The sequence below is a fragment of the Rhinopithecus bieti genome, unplaced genomic scaffold (genome assembly GCF_001698545.2).
Source record: "Rhinopithecus bieti isolate Rb0 unplaced genomic scaffold, ASM169854v2 scaffold_37914, whole genome shotgun sequence".
Lineage (NCBI taxonomy): Eukaryota > Metazoa > Chordata > Mammalia > Primates > Cercopithecidae > Rhinopithecus > Rhinopithecus bieti.
In genome coordinates, this window is record NW_016816274.1 from 1,252,884 (window position 1) to 1,265,692 (window position 12,809).

Here is a 12,809-nt window from a genome sequence, read left to right on the forward strand (position 1 = left end):
GGCCCCCCCTCAAAAAAAAAAAAAAAAAAAAAACCAAAAAATTAGCTGGGCGTGGTGGCAGGTACCTGTAGTCCCAGCTACTCAGGAGGCTAAGGCAGGAAAATGGCGTGAACCCAGGAGCAGACGTTGCAGTGAGCCAAGATCGTGCCACTGCACTCCAGCCTGGGAGACAGAGCGAGACTCCATCTCAAAAAAAAAAAAAAAAAAGAAAAGTAGTTCTAATATTGAATCTTGATGATGAGATTGTAAAAGAAACACAACTTTTTATAAATGCAAGATCCCCTATGACAAATATTTATGATGGTTGGGAACAGAAAACAGAATAGAGACAGATGACTTCCTTCCCGCCCCACACAATGTTTGAGTCATAAATTATGAATTATGTTCAAACATATAAGGCAGAGAGGAAATTAATTTAGGAGATGAGATTTATTTTATAATTCAGAGAGCTGTTTTACTTTAATTTGGGGGGCAAATTACATTTTGATGTTCAGCTTACCAAACATCTTTCTTTCTCTGAAATGAATTACAATTTCCCATTATTTCTCTGAGGAGTCCTAAGATTTTTATGCCAAAATTCAGAGAGTAAATTAGCAACACAGTCTGGATCATTTGGAAAAATACCGTTCAGCAGAGCTTTCCACAATGAGGGAAATGTTCTTCATGCGCGCGGTGTACTAAGGTAGTTCCCTGGCCACATGTGGCTTTCGATGCCTAGAAATGTAGCTCGTTGGACATAGGAACTTAATTTTAATTTAATTTAATTTTTTAAATTTAAAATTTAAATAGCCCTACATGGCTAGTGGTTATAGTGCTGGACAGTATCGTCCAGATGACCAGAGGCTGGAGAATGACCTTCCTCGCAGCCAATTAGATCATGCAGTAGTGGGCTGACCTTTGTACGTTGCACACTGCCCCTGTGAAACCTTGATGCAGCCTTTGACAGCTTAGCCTCAGAAGGGCTTGGGGCAAAGCTCATGGGAGCTTGTTTGAGCAAATATAAACATTAATAGGATCACAAACATCGGAAACAGCAAAGGCCAGCCCTGCAGACCTCTCTCCCCATTCATGTGTTTTCCCTGCAGGGGGACATATTCTCTAGTGCTTTGTCAGGACCAGCTTCAAATCGATTCAAATGGCTTGACTTTCCACAGCTTTCCATGTTATGAAGGCAAGTAAAAAACATAGTTCAATGAGAGCACTTAGAAAAGACAACCTGTAAAATACTGAGATAGAAACAGGAGGTGTTCTGTTATAAGGAACTCTGCATAGAGAGATTTGAAAGAAAAACAAACCCCACATGTATTTCCGATTATAAAGAGTTTGAAATTTTAAAAAATGTGCTTTGGCATTACATAAAATTCTTCCTTGCTTATCACATATGCAAGACTACAAAGGTTGGTTCCTAAAACAATCAATTATTTCCTAACTTCTTTCCATGGTTCCATTTAGTTTACTACAGGACATCTTCTGATTGTCTCTTTTGCCTGTTTATTGTTTGTTAGTGCATTTCCTTATCTGCATGTAGCTTTAGAAAGTCAAGAACTTAAGACACATTCAAATTTAATGACATATCTTGAGAGAGGAAAGAACGGGGATTCTGATGCAATATGTCTTGCTCATGAAGATGTTGCTAACTTCCGAACTTAAGTAACTTCCTGTCAATAGCATTTCAGTAGCAAAGATTGTTTTCCAGATAAACACATACCTGGAGGAGCAGATCAGAAGTGGGTCTGACTCGCTGTTGGAATAGTATGCTTAGTGTCCGATTCTGCTGTTCCAAATCAAACACTCTTGTTTTCAACTTCACACATTCCTCTCTTAGATCCTACAACAAACACATAGAAGGAGAAAAAGTCCATAACTGAAAGATGTCTTTGCATATTATAACCATGTTTTATATATCTTAGATCATTAGTAAAAAACAGTATTTTTATTCTTCAAAGCCCCCAGAAGTAAATCACATACGACGTTTTCTTCCACAGACCACTGTCTGATAGAATTACTATGTGCAAAGACCAGTTTTTTTAAAACAAAGCACCTTGAAATCAGAAATGCATTAATCTAGCATGCTATTTTTGAAGATAGTAAATCTTAGCGATATAAAGTCAATTTAAGTTTCCACCTATATATTTTGCCTTTTCATTGTCTTTACAAAAGTAATCATAGATCACAAACCACAAGGACAACAACGTTTCTGCAGTGAATAGAGATTTGATGAGCTAAAGAAACTATCATTTCTGATGGCGTTTTTTGTTGTCATTTGTGAAAACAAGTTGAAATTCTCGGCACCAGGGCTAATAGAGTCAGTGATGTATTTAACGGAAGAGAAATAACACGGAAGAGAAGGCTTTTAAAAGGCCACTTGCAACTTGCCCATCCTCTGAACTCGTGGATTTCCATATCTTCTGGGCTTTCTGGTCTCAGTGCTGGGGAAGAAGCACACTACTTAGCCCATTCCGGCATCTGTTCGGAGCAGCTCTTTTGAATAGTTCAAACACCACAGAGACCTTTTCCCAGCTCATAGAGGAAGTTGATGTACAAGAACTGCCTTCCAAACTGACTGCAATAAAGGAACTTCTGGTACTTAAATATCTATGCCCTTTTTGATGGAATTCAAGGCAGACCCAGTAGAATAAAACCCAAATTCAACGCTCTTCAAAAGCTGACTCTTTTCTGCATTTCAAACTATCTTTCGCTACCTCCCGAAGTTAAAAAAAAAAAAAAAAAAAAAAGTCTTCTGTTCTCACCAAGCAGAGAACAAAGGTCTGGCATGTTGTTCTCTAAAGCTCTATGCATTCCTTCTACCTTCTTCTCTTTCCCTTCCACTACCACTTTTCCTTCTTATCCACCTTCTTCTTTCGGTCCATATTTGGCTCTTTGATTGAAGCCCAGTTCAAACTTTGTCACCTTTCTGACCTTTTACCTGGCATCCCTCAATACCTGCTCCATTTTCTGAACTCCCATCAACCCTCAATGCCTCCTTTGTGACGGTTATCATATATTACTCAGTATTCATTTTATTGTTTGTGCTCTAGACTTGTCAATTACACAACACGTTTTTCACCAGACAAGCACAAGAAGATACTGAAATAACCACACCAGCATATCGTTCTTATATTGTTTTCATTCCATCACCTAGCACAATGCCACATATAGTAGGAGCTTAATAAGTGCTTGCAATTATTTTGTCAAATGGGATGATGACTGCAGATTCTATTCTCTAGTGATTGGTGTGATACAGAGCATTTCTCAACACTTCTATTTCAAAGATTTATGTATTCTGATGTGGGCAGCTAGCTATTGGACTTAAGGCTCTGTAAGCAAGGGAGAGCCCAGGTCACAGTTCTGATGTCTAGGGCCTAAATAGGAGTCACAGAGGTACCTGGGCCTGCCATAACCTTGTATTAATCTAATGGTGAAGCTAGATCTCGCTAGTAAAGCCTCCTCTGAGGCTTCATGAGCATGCATCATCTTATACAGTAGTATTAATCCTATTTAAAGGGGGCAAAGAAACAAGCCAAGGTATAGCCCACTGCAGTTTCAACTCTCCTTGTCTTTTTTAGTTAAATGGGTAAAGCTTATGTATAGGGTGTTTTCAACTGATCAGTGCCCACAAATGGAGAGCAGAGAACAGAAATGACATGTTCAGAATGACATGCAAGAGTGCAAGATCCAGCAGGGCAGGATCAGGAGTGCACATTTCATACTCCTGAGCACACATGCCATTTGGCAGAGGCCATTGTGGGGACCCACTCACTGCTCAAATTAAAAGGTGAAACTTCAGCCTGGCCAGCATGGCAAAACTCCATCTTTACTAAAAATACAAAAATTAGCCAAGTGTGCACGCTTGTACTCCCAGCTACTCAGGAGGCTGATGCACAAGAATCACTTGAACCCGGGAGGCAAAGACTGCAGTGAGCTGAGATCGCCCAGCTGAATGCTTGGGCAACAAAATCTCAAAAAAACCCAGTCTCGAAAAAAAAAAAAAAAAAAAGATGAAACTTGCTTTATTTTTATTTATTTTATTTTGAGACAGAGTTTCACTCTTGTTGTACAGGCTGGAGGGCAGTGCTGCAGTCTTAGCCCACTGCAACCTCTGCCTCCCGGGTTTGGGCGATTCTTCTGCCTCAGCCTCCTGAGTAGGTGGGACTACAGGCGTGTGCCACTACACCCAGCTAATTTTTGTATTTTTAGTAGAGACAGGGTTTCACCACGTTGGCCAGGCTGGTCTCGAACTCCTGACCTCGTGATCTGCCCACCTTGGCCTCCCAAAGTGCTGCGATTACAGGCATGAGCCAGCAGGACTGGCAAAACTTGCTTTCTTTATTTTGAATTCAACCTCTGCCTGTGTCTCACGATTTTTGTTCTTAGCATGTATGTAACACTCTCTGCTCCCAAACACTAATTGTTTTTAGTACCAGAAATTAAGTAATTAATAAAACTTGACTGTGAGACAGATAAATAGTAATAGTACCTATTGGATGGGAAAACACAATCATCCTCATTTGCAATGTAGAGATATGGAAACGGAAGCGTACAGTGTGGATATGCAAGTAAAAGGGGACCTGAAGGCAACAGCAACCATGATTTTTAGCAGCAAAACTGAGAAGACCTTGAAAGAGTTCTTCAGATGGGTAAAAATGAAATAAAAGAAAGAATGAAAGAAAAAAATCAATGTACTTTATAGAGAGTCATTATACAACTGCCCAAATTTCAAAGGCCATTACTATCACTTAAGGTATAGCAAAAGTTCGTTAGTGGGAACACAATGGATCGACCCTGGGAACTCTCTGTTCATCACTGTTGGCACATTCAGCTCAGCACACAGCAGCAGGGAAGACAGAGGCTTTAGGGATGTGACACTGACCTGATGGCCATCGACAAACAGAAATGAGCTGTTCTGAAAATCTGGAGACAGAAAAGAATCGCTTGCATTGTTTTTAATATTCTTATTTTCTTCAGACAAGCTGTGGATCACCAGTAACTGATGCCAGACAGTTGCCTTCCCAATAAACTATAAACAAATACACTCGTGCGCCCATGTACACACACATAAACACAACCAGAATGGTTGTACATAGAGAAACAACTGTTTCGCTGACCACTATTGTAGTACCTGGGTGGAGGGGGCAGCTGGCTGTCTTAGCTTCCTCTGTGCTCCCAACAGGAACACCTTGACATAAAGGAATGCATGATTGCATGATACATTTAGGCTGGATGCAAGAGCCGCGACTCTGACCCTGTCAGTTCAGAGGCAAGACCTAGAACAGCCTCCCCAAGGAAGGCTTTAGAAACAAAAGAACTCTCCTCTGGGTAGGTGCCACGGTCTGGGATCACGGCTCAAGGGAGAGGCTGTACCATGTATCCTCTCTCACAACCCTTCTTTTTTTTCTATGACTTCCTGGCAGGTATCAGGTCTCAAGAAAAGAAAGAACCTCACTGAAAATACAAGGTTGTATCTTCGGATAAGAAAAAGGGGACATAACATAAATATTTATCATGGAGGAATAATACCAAAGATTTGACTACATTTCACATCACGAAAAAAAAAAAAGTACAGTGGTGTTTGGGTTCAAGAAAATACTCAGATCCATTTTCCTTGCACTATTCATGTTACTATCAATTGGAAACAGAGACTTAAAAAGTTACAGCTGAGCAAGGTGATACACTGGTCTAACGGGCATCTCTGCATCTTAATGATCCCAAACCATAATTTCCCTGGAGGATCCACACCCTGTAATCCTGATAAATTCCCCCTGTGCTTGGGCTAAAGATGATTCTGGACTTACTGCTATACAGTACCTATAGGAGCACAGTTACTTCACGTACTGAAAAGTAAAATCCTTATCAGCTCTAGGCCAAAGTACATTTTTAAAAATGCTGATTGCTTAGAAGCAGGACATATACTAACATGATCACTGGAGTGTCATTGAAAACTATTTAAATCTGATTTTATCATGTAAAAATGACATGACAGTGGTATACCTATTTCAGAGGCAGTGTCTATCATGGGAATACACAGAACTGGGACTTAGTGGACCTGGGCTCTAGTCCTCATCGTCCACAGGACCTTAAAGAAGTGATTGCTTCTGAGTAGCTCTCAGTTTCCTCATCTGTAAACCAAGGCACTGCACAAAACTGGCCTTTTGTTCAAAAGACTGTATCTCTCACTAGCTTCATGGGATGGCTTTTCGAGTGCCACTTTGTTCCCTCCCTGAAGCCTAATGGCCACCAAAACCACCAGCCTCTTTTGTCACACCCCTTCTTGGTGGCTTTCAATGATATATCCCTCTCTGCCCCAAACGCTAAGGCTTTTGTAAAATGAAAAGCCACTTCTGGAAAAGGCTGGTTACATCTCAGACAGATCCAGGGCTTCAACATCGAATGCCTAAAAGGCAAGACAGGTGACATAAAAGTCGGACTGAACTGGGAGGCAGCACAGGAAGTAGTGAGTCCTGTGGCAAAATACACACTGCAAGTCTCCACCCTAAAAGCCTTCAGATTAAACCCCTTTTAATAAGGGCAATGGCTAAACAGTTCATATAACTACAGCCAGTAGAGCCCATTACCAAAGCTCATTGACGATCTCAGGATTAAATACTCACCAAGGCTCCTAGAAATTGGGGAATTGGGGAGTTAAAAATAAGACTGATTTTGAGAAGGCCTGATCCCCAATATATAGAGTCAGTTTCACTCTACAGATATCAAACTCTAAATGCTCTTCTTGCTACAGAAGATCAGCAATACTTCCAGAAGTTTTAAGAAGTCCTGTGGCTAACCTGCATTTTATTTTATTCCCTGCGATCATAACTAATGGTTGGATTTCAACCCATCTATTGATTTTCATGGCATCTCTCTCTGTCCTACTGAACTATGGTGGAGAAAAACAAGTGACTGAATGGGATTGTGGAGGAAGAATGAGGGAGTGGGTCAGAGTGTGGGGTTTACAGTGCAACAGCCATAATTAAAGCAGGGGCTTTGCCACTGCCCAGCAGTTGAAACTATGAGCAAACTATTTTTTTTAGTGCTACCTCACTGGGCTGCCTTGAGATCAAAACGACTTGGTGCATTTAAAGTGCTGCACGTTTTTGGTTTTCTGTCCTTGCGATAGTTTGCTGAGAATGATGGTTTCCAGCTGCATCCATGTCCCTACAAAGGACACGAACTCATCCTTTTTTATGGCTGCATAGTATTCCATGGTGTATATGTGCCACATTTTCTTAATCCAGTCTGTCATTGAGGGACATTTGAGTTGATTCCAAGTCTTTGCTATTGTGAATAGTGCCACAATAAACATACGTGTGCATGTGTCTTTATAGCAGCATGACTTATAATCCTTTGGGTATATCCCCAGTAGTGGGATTGCTGGGTCAAATGGTATTTCTAGTTCTAGATCCTTGAGGAATCGCCACACTGTTTTCCACAATGGTTGAACTAGGGGGAGGGATAGCATTAGGAGATATACCTAATGTAAATGACGAGTTAATGGGTGCAACACACCAGCATGGCACAGGTATAGATATGTAACAAACCTGCACGTTGTGCACATGTACCCTAGAACTTAAAGTATAAAAAAAAAGTGCTGCACGTGGGGTGTGAAGGCTTGTAAATGCCTGCTAAATATAAGCAGCCACCTGATACCACACAGACCACTGCTGGAGAAGTGGACACAGATGGTTCAATTGCACCTTTACAAGGGAAATAGGCAGGAATTTGGAGTTTTCTCAGCTACAAGCTATAAAATTGTTTTCTGGGTCTGCCTGAATGGCAGGATTCTACCATACCCAGCTTTATTCCACGTCAGTAAAGAAAACACACCATCGAAATATCTGGTTCCTCCAAAGAACATGCAGATAAGCCTGAGACTGTTGATATGAATGAAAATAATTGCAGAGAAAATGCCTTTCTTCTGTGTTTTGCTTAGTGGCAAAAACAAAACAAACAAACAAAAAACAAACTCCAAACACTGAAGAATCTAGGTGAGTTACATTTTCTCCAAGTGTAATTGACTTAATGAAGATAAAATACATTTCAGATAACAATAGTTTAACCTGAATTATTGATTTCACTCACACTTGTAGACTTGGACCCATGATTTGGAGGCATCAAAGGAAGAAAGTTCAGTTTAATATGATCACTTTTGTATTATTGTTCTAAAGGGGTACAGTCCATTCGCTTAAGGGAATCTACAGGTTTTTGAGATAAACTGAATTACTTGACTAGGTACACTGAACAGAAACTGATAAGTTAATGGAAATAATTTTTTTTTTCTATCAGTATCAATAGACTCTGTTACTTCAGGATGCTTGTCTGAGCCAATTCATGATATGCCATGAAAAATGTATTTCTGGCTGCCCAGTGAAGAGCTGAAGCCACAGTAGATTTGCCTTTGTGTCATAACTAATGACACATTCTAAAACTGCACAGTAATGCCTATTATTTCACCTCAAGGATCTTCTGGTGACTTGGCTAAATCACTCAAGATTTTTTTCTGTTTCATCTTTGCGACCTACATTCCTTTTTGGAATTAGTTTTCTCATCTGCATTTGGAGTGCATTGTATATTTTATATTGTGCTCTTAATTAAAAGAAATTTTAGTCTTTTGCAGCAATTTTACAGTTCCCATAAAAACTGGAGGCACACATTTCTGCAGAGCATGATTCTTTTGGAATCTCCAAAAGCCCCCAGCATCTCTTTCTGCCTCATAGTGTCCCTGAGGTATACTATCTCACAGTAGCACATCTTTCTGTGTCTCACTGCTTAACTGTACCAAGGTAGATTTATCTGTTTACTAGTTATTACTTGGATTTGTGTAGCTATTTTTTTTTTTTTTTTTTGCAGCTGACCTGAAGGGCCCCTTTTTCTTTTTATCGTACCAGACGGCTTCCTTTTCTCTTTCCTGAGGCACCATTAACAAACGCAGGCATGAGAAGTCTTTCAACAGTTGTACACAGAGCTGCAATAGTACTCCCCCATTCCTTAGGTTTGTAACTAAGTCATCATAGAGTTTCAAGCAGGAGACAAACAATGGAGAAATTAAAGCCTTAGAAAAGAAAAGCATTCAAAATGTTGCAGCAGCAATTACAATTTGTCCTCCAATATCTATTTCTCACCTTCTTCCAAAGTAATTTCAGCCGGGCACACACCCAGAACAAAGATTTCTTTGCCGGGTTTGTTAGGTGTGGCTGTGTGAGTAAGGTCTGTTCAAGGAGATGTATGTAAGTAATGTATGAAAGCTTTTGGAAGTGTCCTTTAAAAGACAGCTGCTGTATGCCCTTTATCTTCTTCATATTCCTCAGCTTTTTTTACCCCTTCCTGACGGCTAGAATGTGTGGATGTGATGACTGGAGCTAGCATAGTCCTTTTGGACCGTGAAGTGACCTTGAAAATGAGGCCACATTCCATGAAATACAGAGATGGAAGCTAGGGACCCCGTGGACTTTATGGAGCAGAGCTACCATCCCAGTTCTGCCTACCTGTCGGTTTATATGTGAGAAAGAACTAACATTTTAGCTTATTTAAGACACCTCATTGTGGATCTCTGTTGCTCACAATGGAGCCTAATTTTAACTCTACATAAGTGGTACTCAAATATCTTTATTTAGGCATGTTAGTGTAAAACTGGAAGCAGTTAAAATTATTTTTAGAAGGAACCATGACATTTTGACAGAAATAGTAGGCAAGAAAGTCTAGCAAAAGTATCACAATGCCTGTATCATATAAATTTTAAAGAATATTTAAATATCTCCATGAGAAGCAGTCAACCCCTAATACAATTATTTTCAATTAAAAAAATCAAAATGGCATAAATTATTTTGCTGCCATTTGTCACATCATCCTGAATATGCTGCAGGATCTAAAAGTTTCTTTGGGAGAAGTCTCTATTTCACAGACAGAAATCAAAGTAGACAAAATCTGAGGGAACTAAAATTTAGCTTCTCAAAAGCATCATGGCCAGAGATGGAAAACAGTCTATAAAATTCACTGAAACAGCCAAATTTGGGCAAAATTGACCTGCATTTACTGTCTGTGCCTAGATAATGTGATCTGATATTGTCTGAAGGAAGAATGGCAAGGCAGCAAACACATAGGTATGGAAATTTCAGGTACAGTGGTTACCATTATTTTATATGTACCATAAACTACTGCAGTAACTGTTCTACCTGCTTCTTTTGGTAGGGTCACCACAGCAGTCCCAGGAGGTGGGAACTGTTTTTCCCACATTACAGAAGAGGAACTAGGGCTCAGGGAAATTAAATGACTTTCCTAACTTCAAAGATCCCTTGCTGAATTTTAGACTTGTGTTAATGCTGTCCAAAAGAAGATACTCATTTTATAGGAATTGGGAGAATTCACCAACTTACTGAAAGTTTGTATTTACTAAACAAAAATGATGGGTTTGCTACTCATCTGGGTACATGAAAATCATCTTCAAAAGGCTTTCTATTATTTTATGGAGAGTTTGGATTTTTTATACAAATTCTACTGGTCACTCATGATACTTCGTATGCTATCTAAAACACACACGATTTTCACTAAGCGAATAAATAAAAAGTATTGCATCTATCAATCACAATTTCCTAGCTTAACAATGTGAGTTCCAATATAGTCACATAAGTGCCTTGAAAAGAACAAAGCCAGAAAGTGACCTACCTTTTGAGTAAGCAGAGCTTGAACAACTTGGTTGGCTACCTTTAAAAAATAAAGAAAAACTTGTCATTTATAATAATGAGACTTTATAGGCACTGACTCTAATTTACCAATACGTTTCTCGCAGCTTATTGTAGCTAATTAGCTCCTCATTTGCCTCTTTCCTCTACATCCAGAGATCTGATTATTTTCATAATAAGCCTATCCTTCTAGGTAATATTTTGCTTTCTCCAAAGGTGACCTTGTTGCTAATTAAGATGGTTACACTTAAAAGATCATTCATACCTTGACTTTCACATTTCCATATTTGGAAAAATGATATCCTTTCATATACTCCAAGAAGGCTGAAAAATGATATAGTGCAAAACACAGTCCTAATTATCTGCACACAGTTTCTACACTTCACTGATTTACAATGTCCCTTGCCTCTCCTTCCTATTCCTTTGCTGTCTATTTCACTGTTTCATATTACTTGCAATAGAGATAGGTTGAATGCAACAATAGGGACAACTCGTTGTTTCCTCTACGTTCTGCTTTCATCTTCAGTGTTTTCACTTATGTTACCCTCTTGTTGCTACCTGTAGTAAAATCTGGTAGTTGTTTACTGCAACATCCATTTTTTTCCTTTTTCCTGAGTAACAAACCCAGTCCTTTGGGGCTGGGCACATTCAACTGCATTTCCCAGCTACTCCTGTAGTGAAATGTTGCCATGTGACAAAATTCTGGCCAATAAGACGTAAGCAGACTATTCTCTTGGGCTTACAGGAAGTCTCAAAGAAGAAGGGGGCTCACCCTTCATCATCTTCCTGACGAGGAATGGAAGTACAGCAATGGCTGGAACTTCAGCAGTTACCCTGACAACAACAGTCACATATTAAGGATATTTGGACAGAGAAAAGGACAAGCTTGGTCCTGAGGATGTTATGGAGCTGTACTGTCTATTGAACATTGATGTGAGGGAAATAAGGTAGTCACTGTTATTTTGAGTTTCTTCCAGTAAACAACCAAACATAATTCTTAGTAATATTTTCAGAGACCTCATTTTCTTCAAGTATCAGGCAGCTTGGGACAGCAGAAGAACCTAAATCCCTCCTCAGCCCAATGCAGTGAATCTTGATTAATCGAAGCCAATCTTAGCAATTCCAGTGACTGGTTCAGGAGCGGGCATATAACACAATTCCAGCTAAGGACCACAGGTAAAACCAGTAACATGTTCCTGGTGTTTCAAGTATCTGGCATTTTCTCCAGGTAACCATTCATTATTACTGTATGTATTTGTGCTAAGATTTCTTTTTCATCTGCATATTTCAAAACACTTTGCATAGAATCACCTACTAAACTTCACTATTACCTTGAAGCTATGTAGCTACATGGTTACCATTGATAAAATTAAGGTGGACAGGTGAAGTGGGTGGTATGTTTCAGCTAATACATAAACTGTAAACATTTAATGTGATAACTGAAACTGACAGCATGAAAGACTAAATCCAAATACTTAAATATCCTAGATATAAGGCACTCTGGTTCATTCGTTTCTTCCTTCACTTATCCAGTAAAAATTTTCTGAGTATCTACTTGCAAAGCTAGCTGATTGGGCCATGGTCCTTGACTTCAAAGACTCATATCTGGCAGCGAGTTGGCAAAAACACAATTATAACACAGTGTGACAAACACCTAATCATCATGGTAATTCTTACATTCAACTGGAGACTGAGGGACACTTTCGTGTTATTTCTCTCTTGGTAACACATTTATTTTTGGTGATGCTCAACTATTTGTGCTTCTTTCTCTATCTAGTATAGGGGAACAGATTATGGTAAGAGCGTTTCCATGGAGCTTAATTGTTTTTTGACTCAATAATGACAAATAGTACATCTTTCATGACAGCTGGCTACCAGTAAGTCTCATCGAAAATTAAAACACAGGCTGTCGTCAACTTTTGGTTAGAAAGCAATCACACCACTAGCAGGAAATGACTAAAATCAGATTATCTGTAATTGATTCGTTAAATTATATGCACAAGAAGGATTTTTTTTTCCCATCAGAAAAAGTCTTTTCAAAGTTACATTGCAGACATTAAGTAAAAGAAAGGCTCTTCATTGAAACCATGATTTTAAAGAAAACGTATTCTTAGGTATTTTTGATTTTTTTTGAGT

General features: G+C 39.3%; 1 protein-coding gene across 1 annotated transcript in view; it reads right to left on the minus strand.

Annotated features, from left to right (window-relative positions):
- The window catches only part of NCKAP5 (NCK associated protein 5), an 830,344-nt gene that overhangs the window by 131,643 nt on the left and 685,892 nt on the right, over nucleotides 1–12,809 (minus strand). The window contains exons 9-10 of the mRNA XM_017854739.1: nucleotides 10,657–10,695; nucleotides 1,709–1,828 (exon numbers count right to left, since the gene is read on the minus strand). Of these exons, the coding sequence (XP_017710228.1) occupies nucleotides 1,709–1,828; nucleotides 10,657–10,695 (159 nt within the window). The remainder of the gene's footprint in view (nucleotides 1–1,708; nucleotides 1,829–10,656; nucleotides 10,696–12,809) is intronic.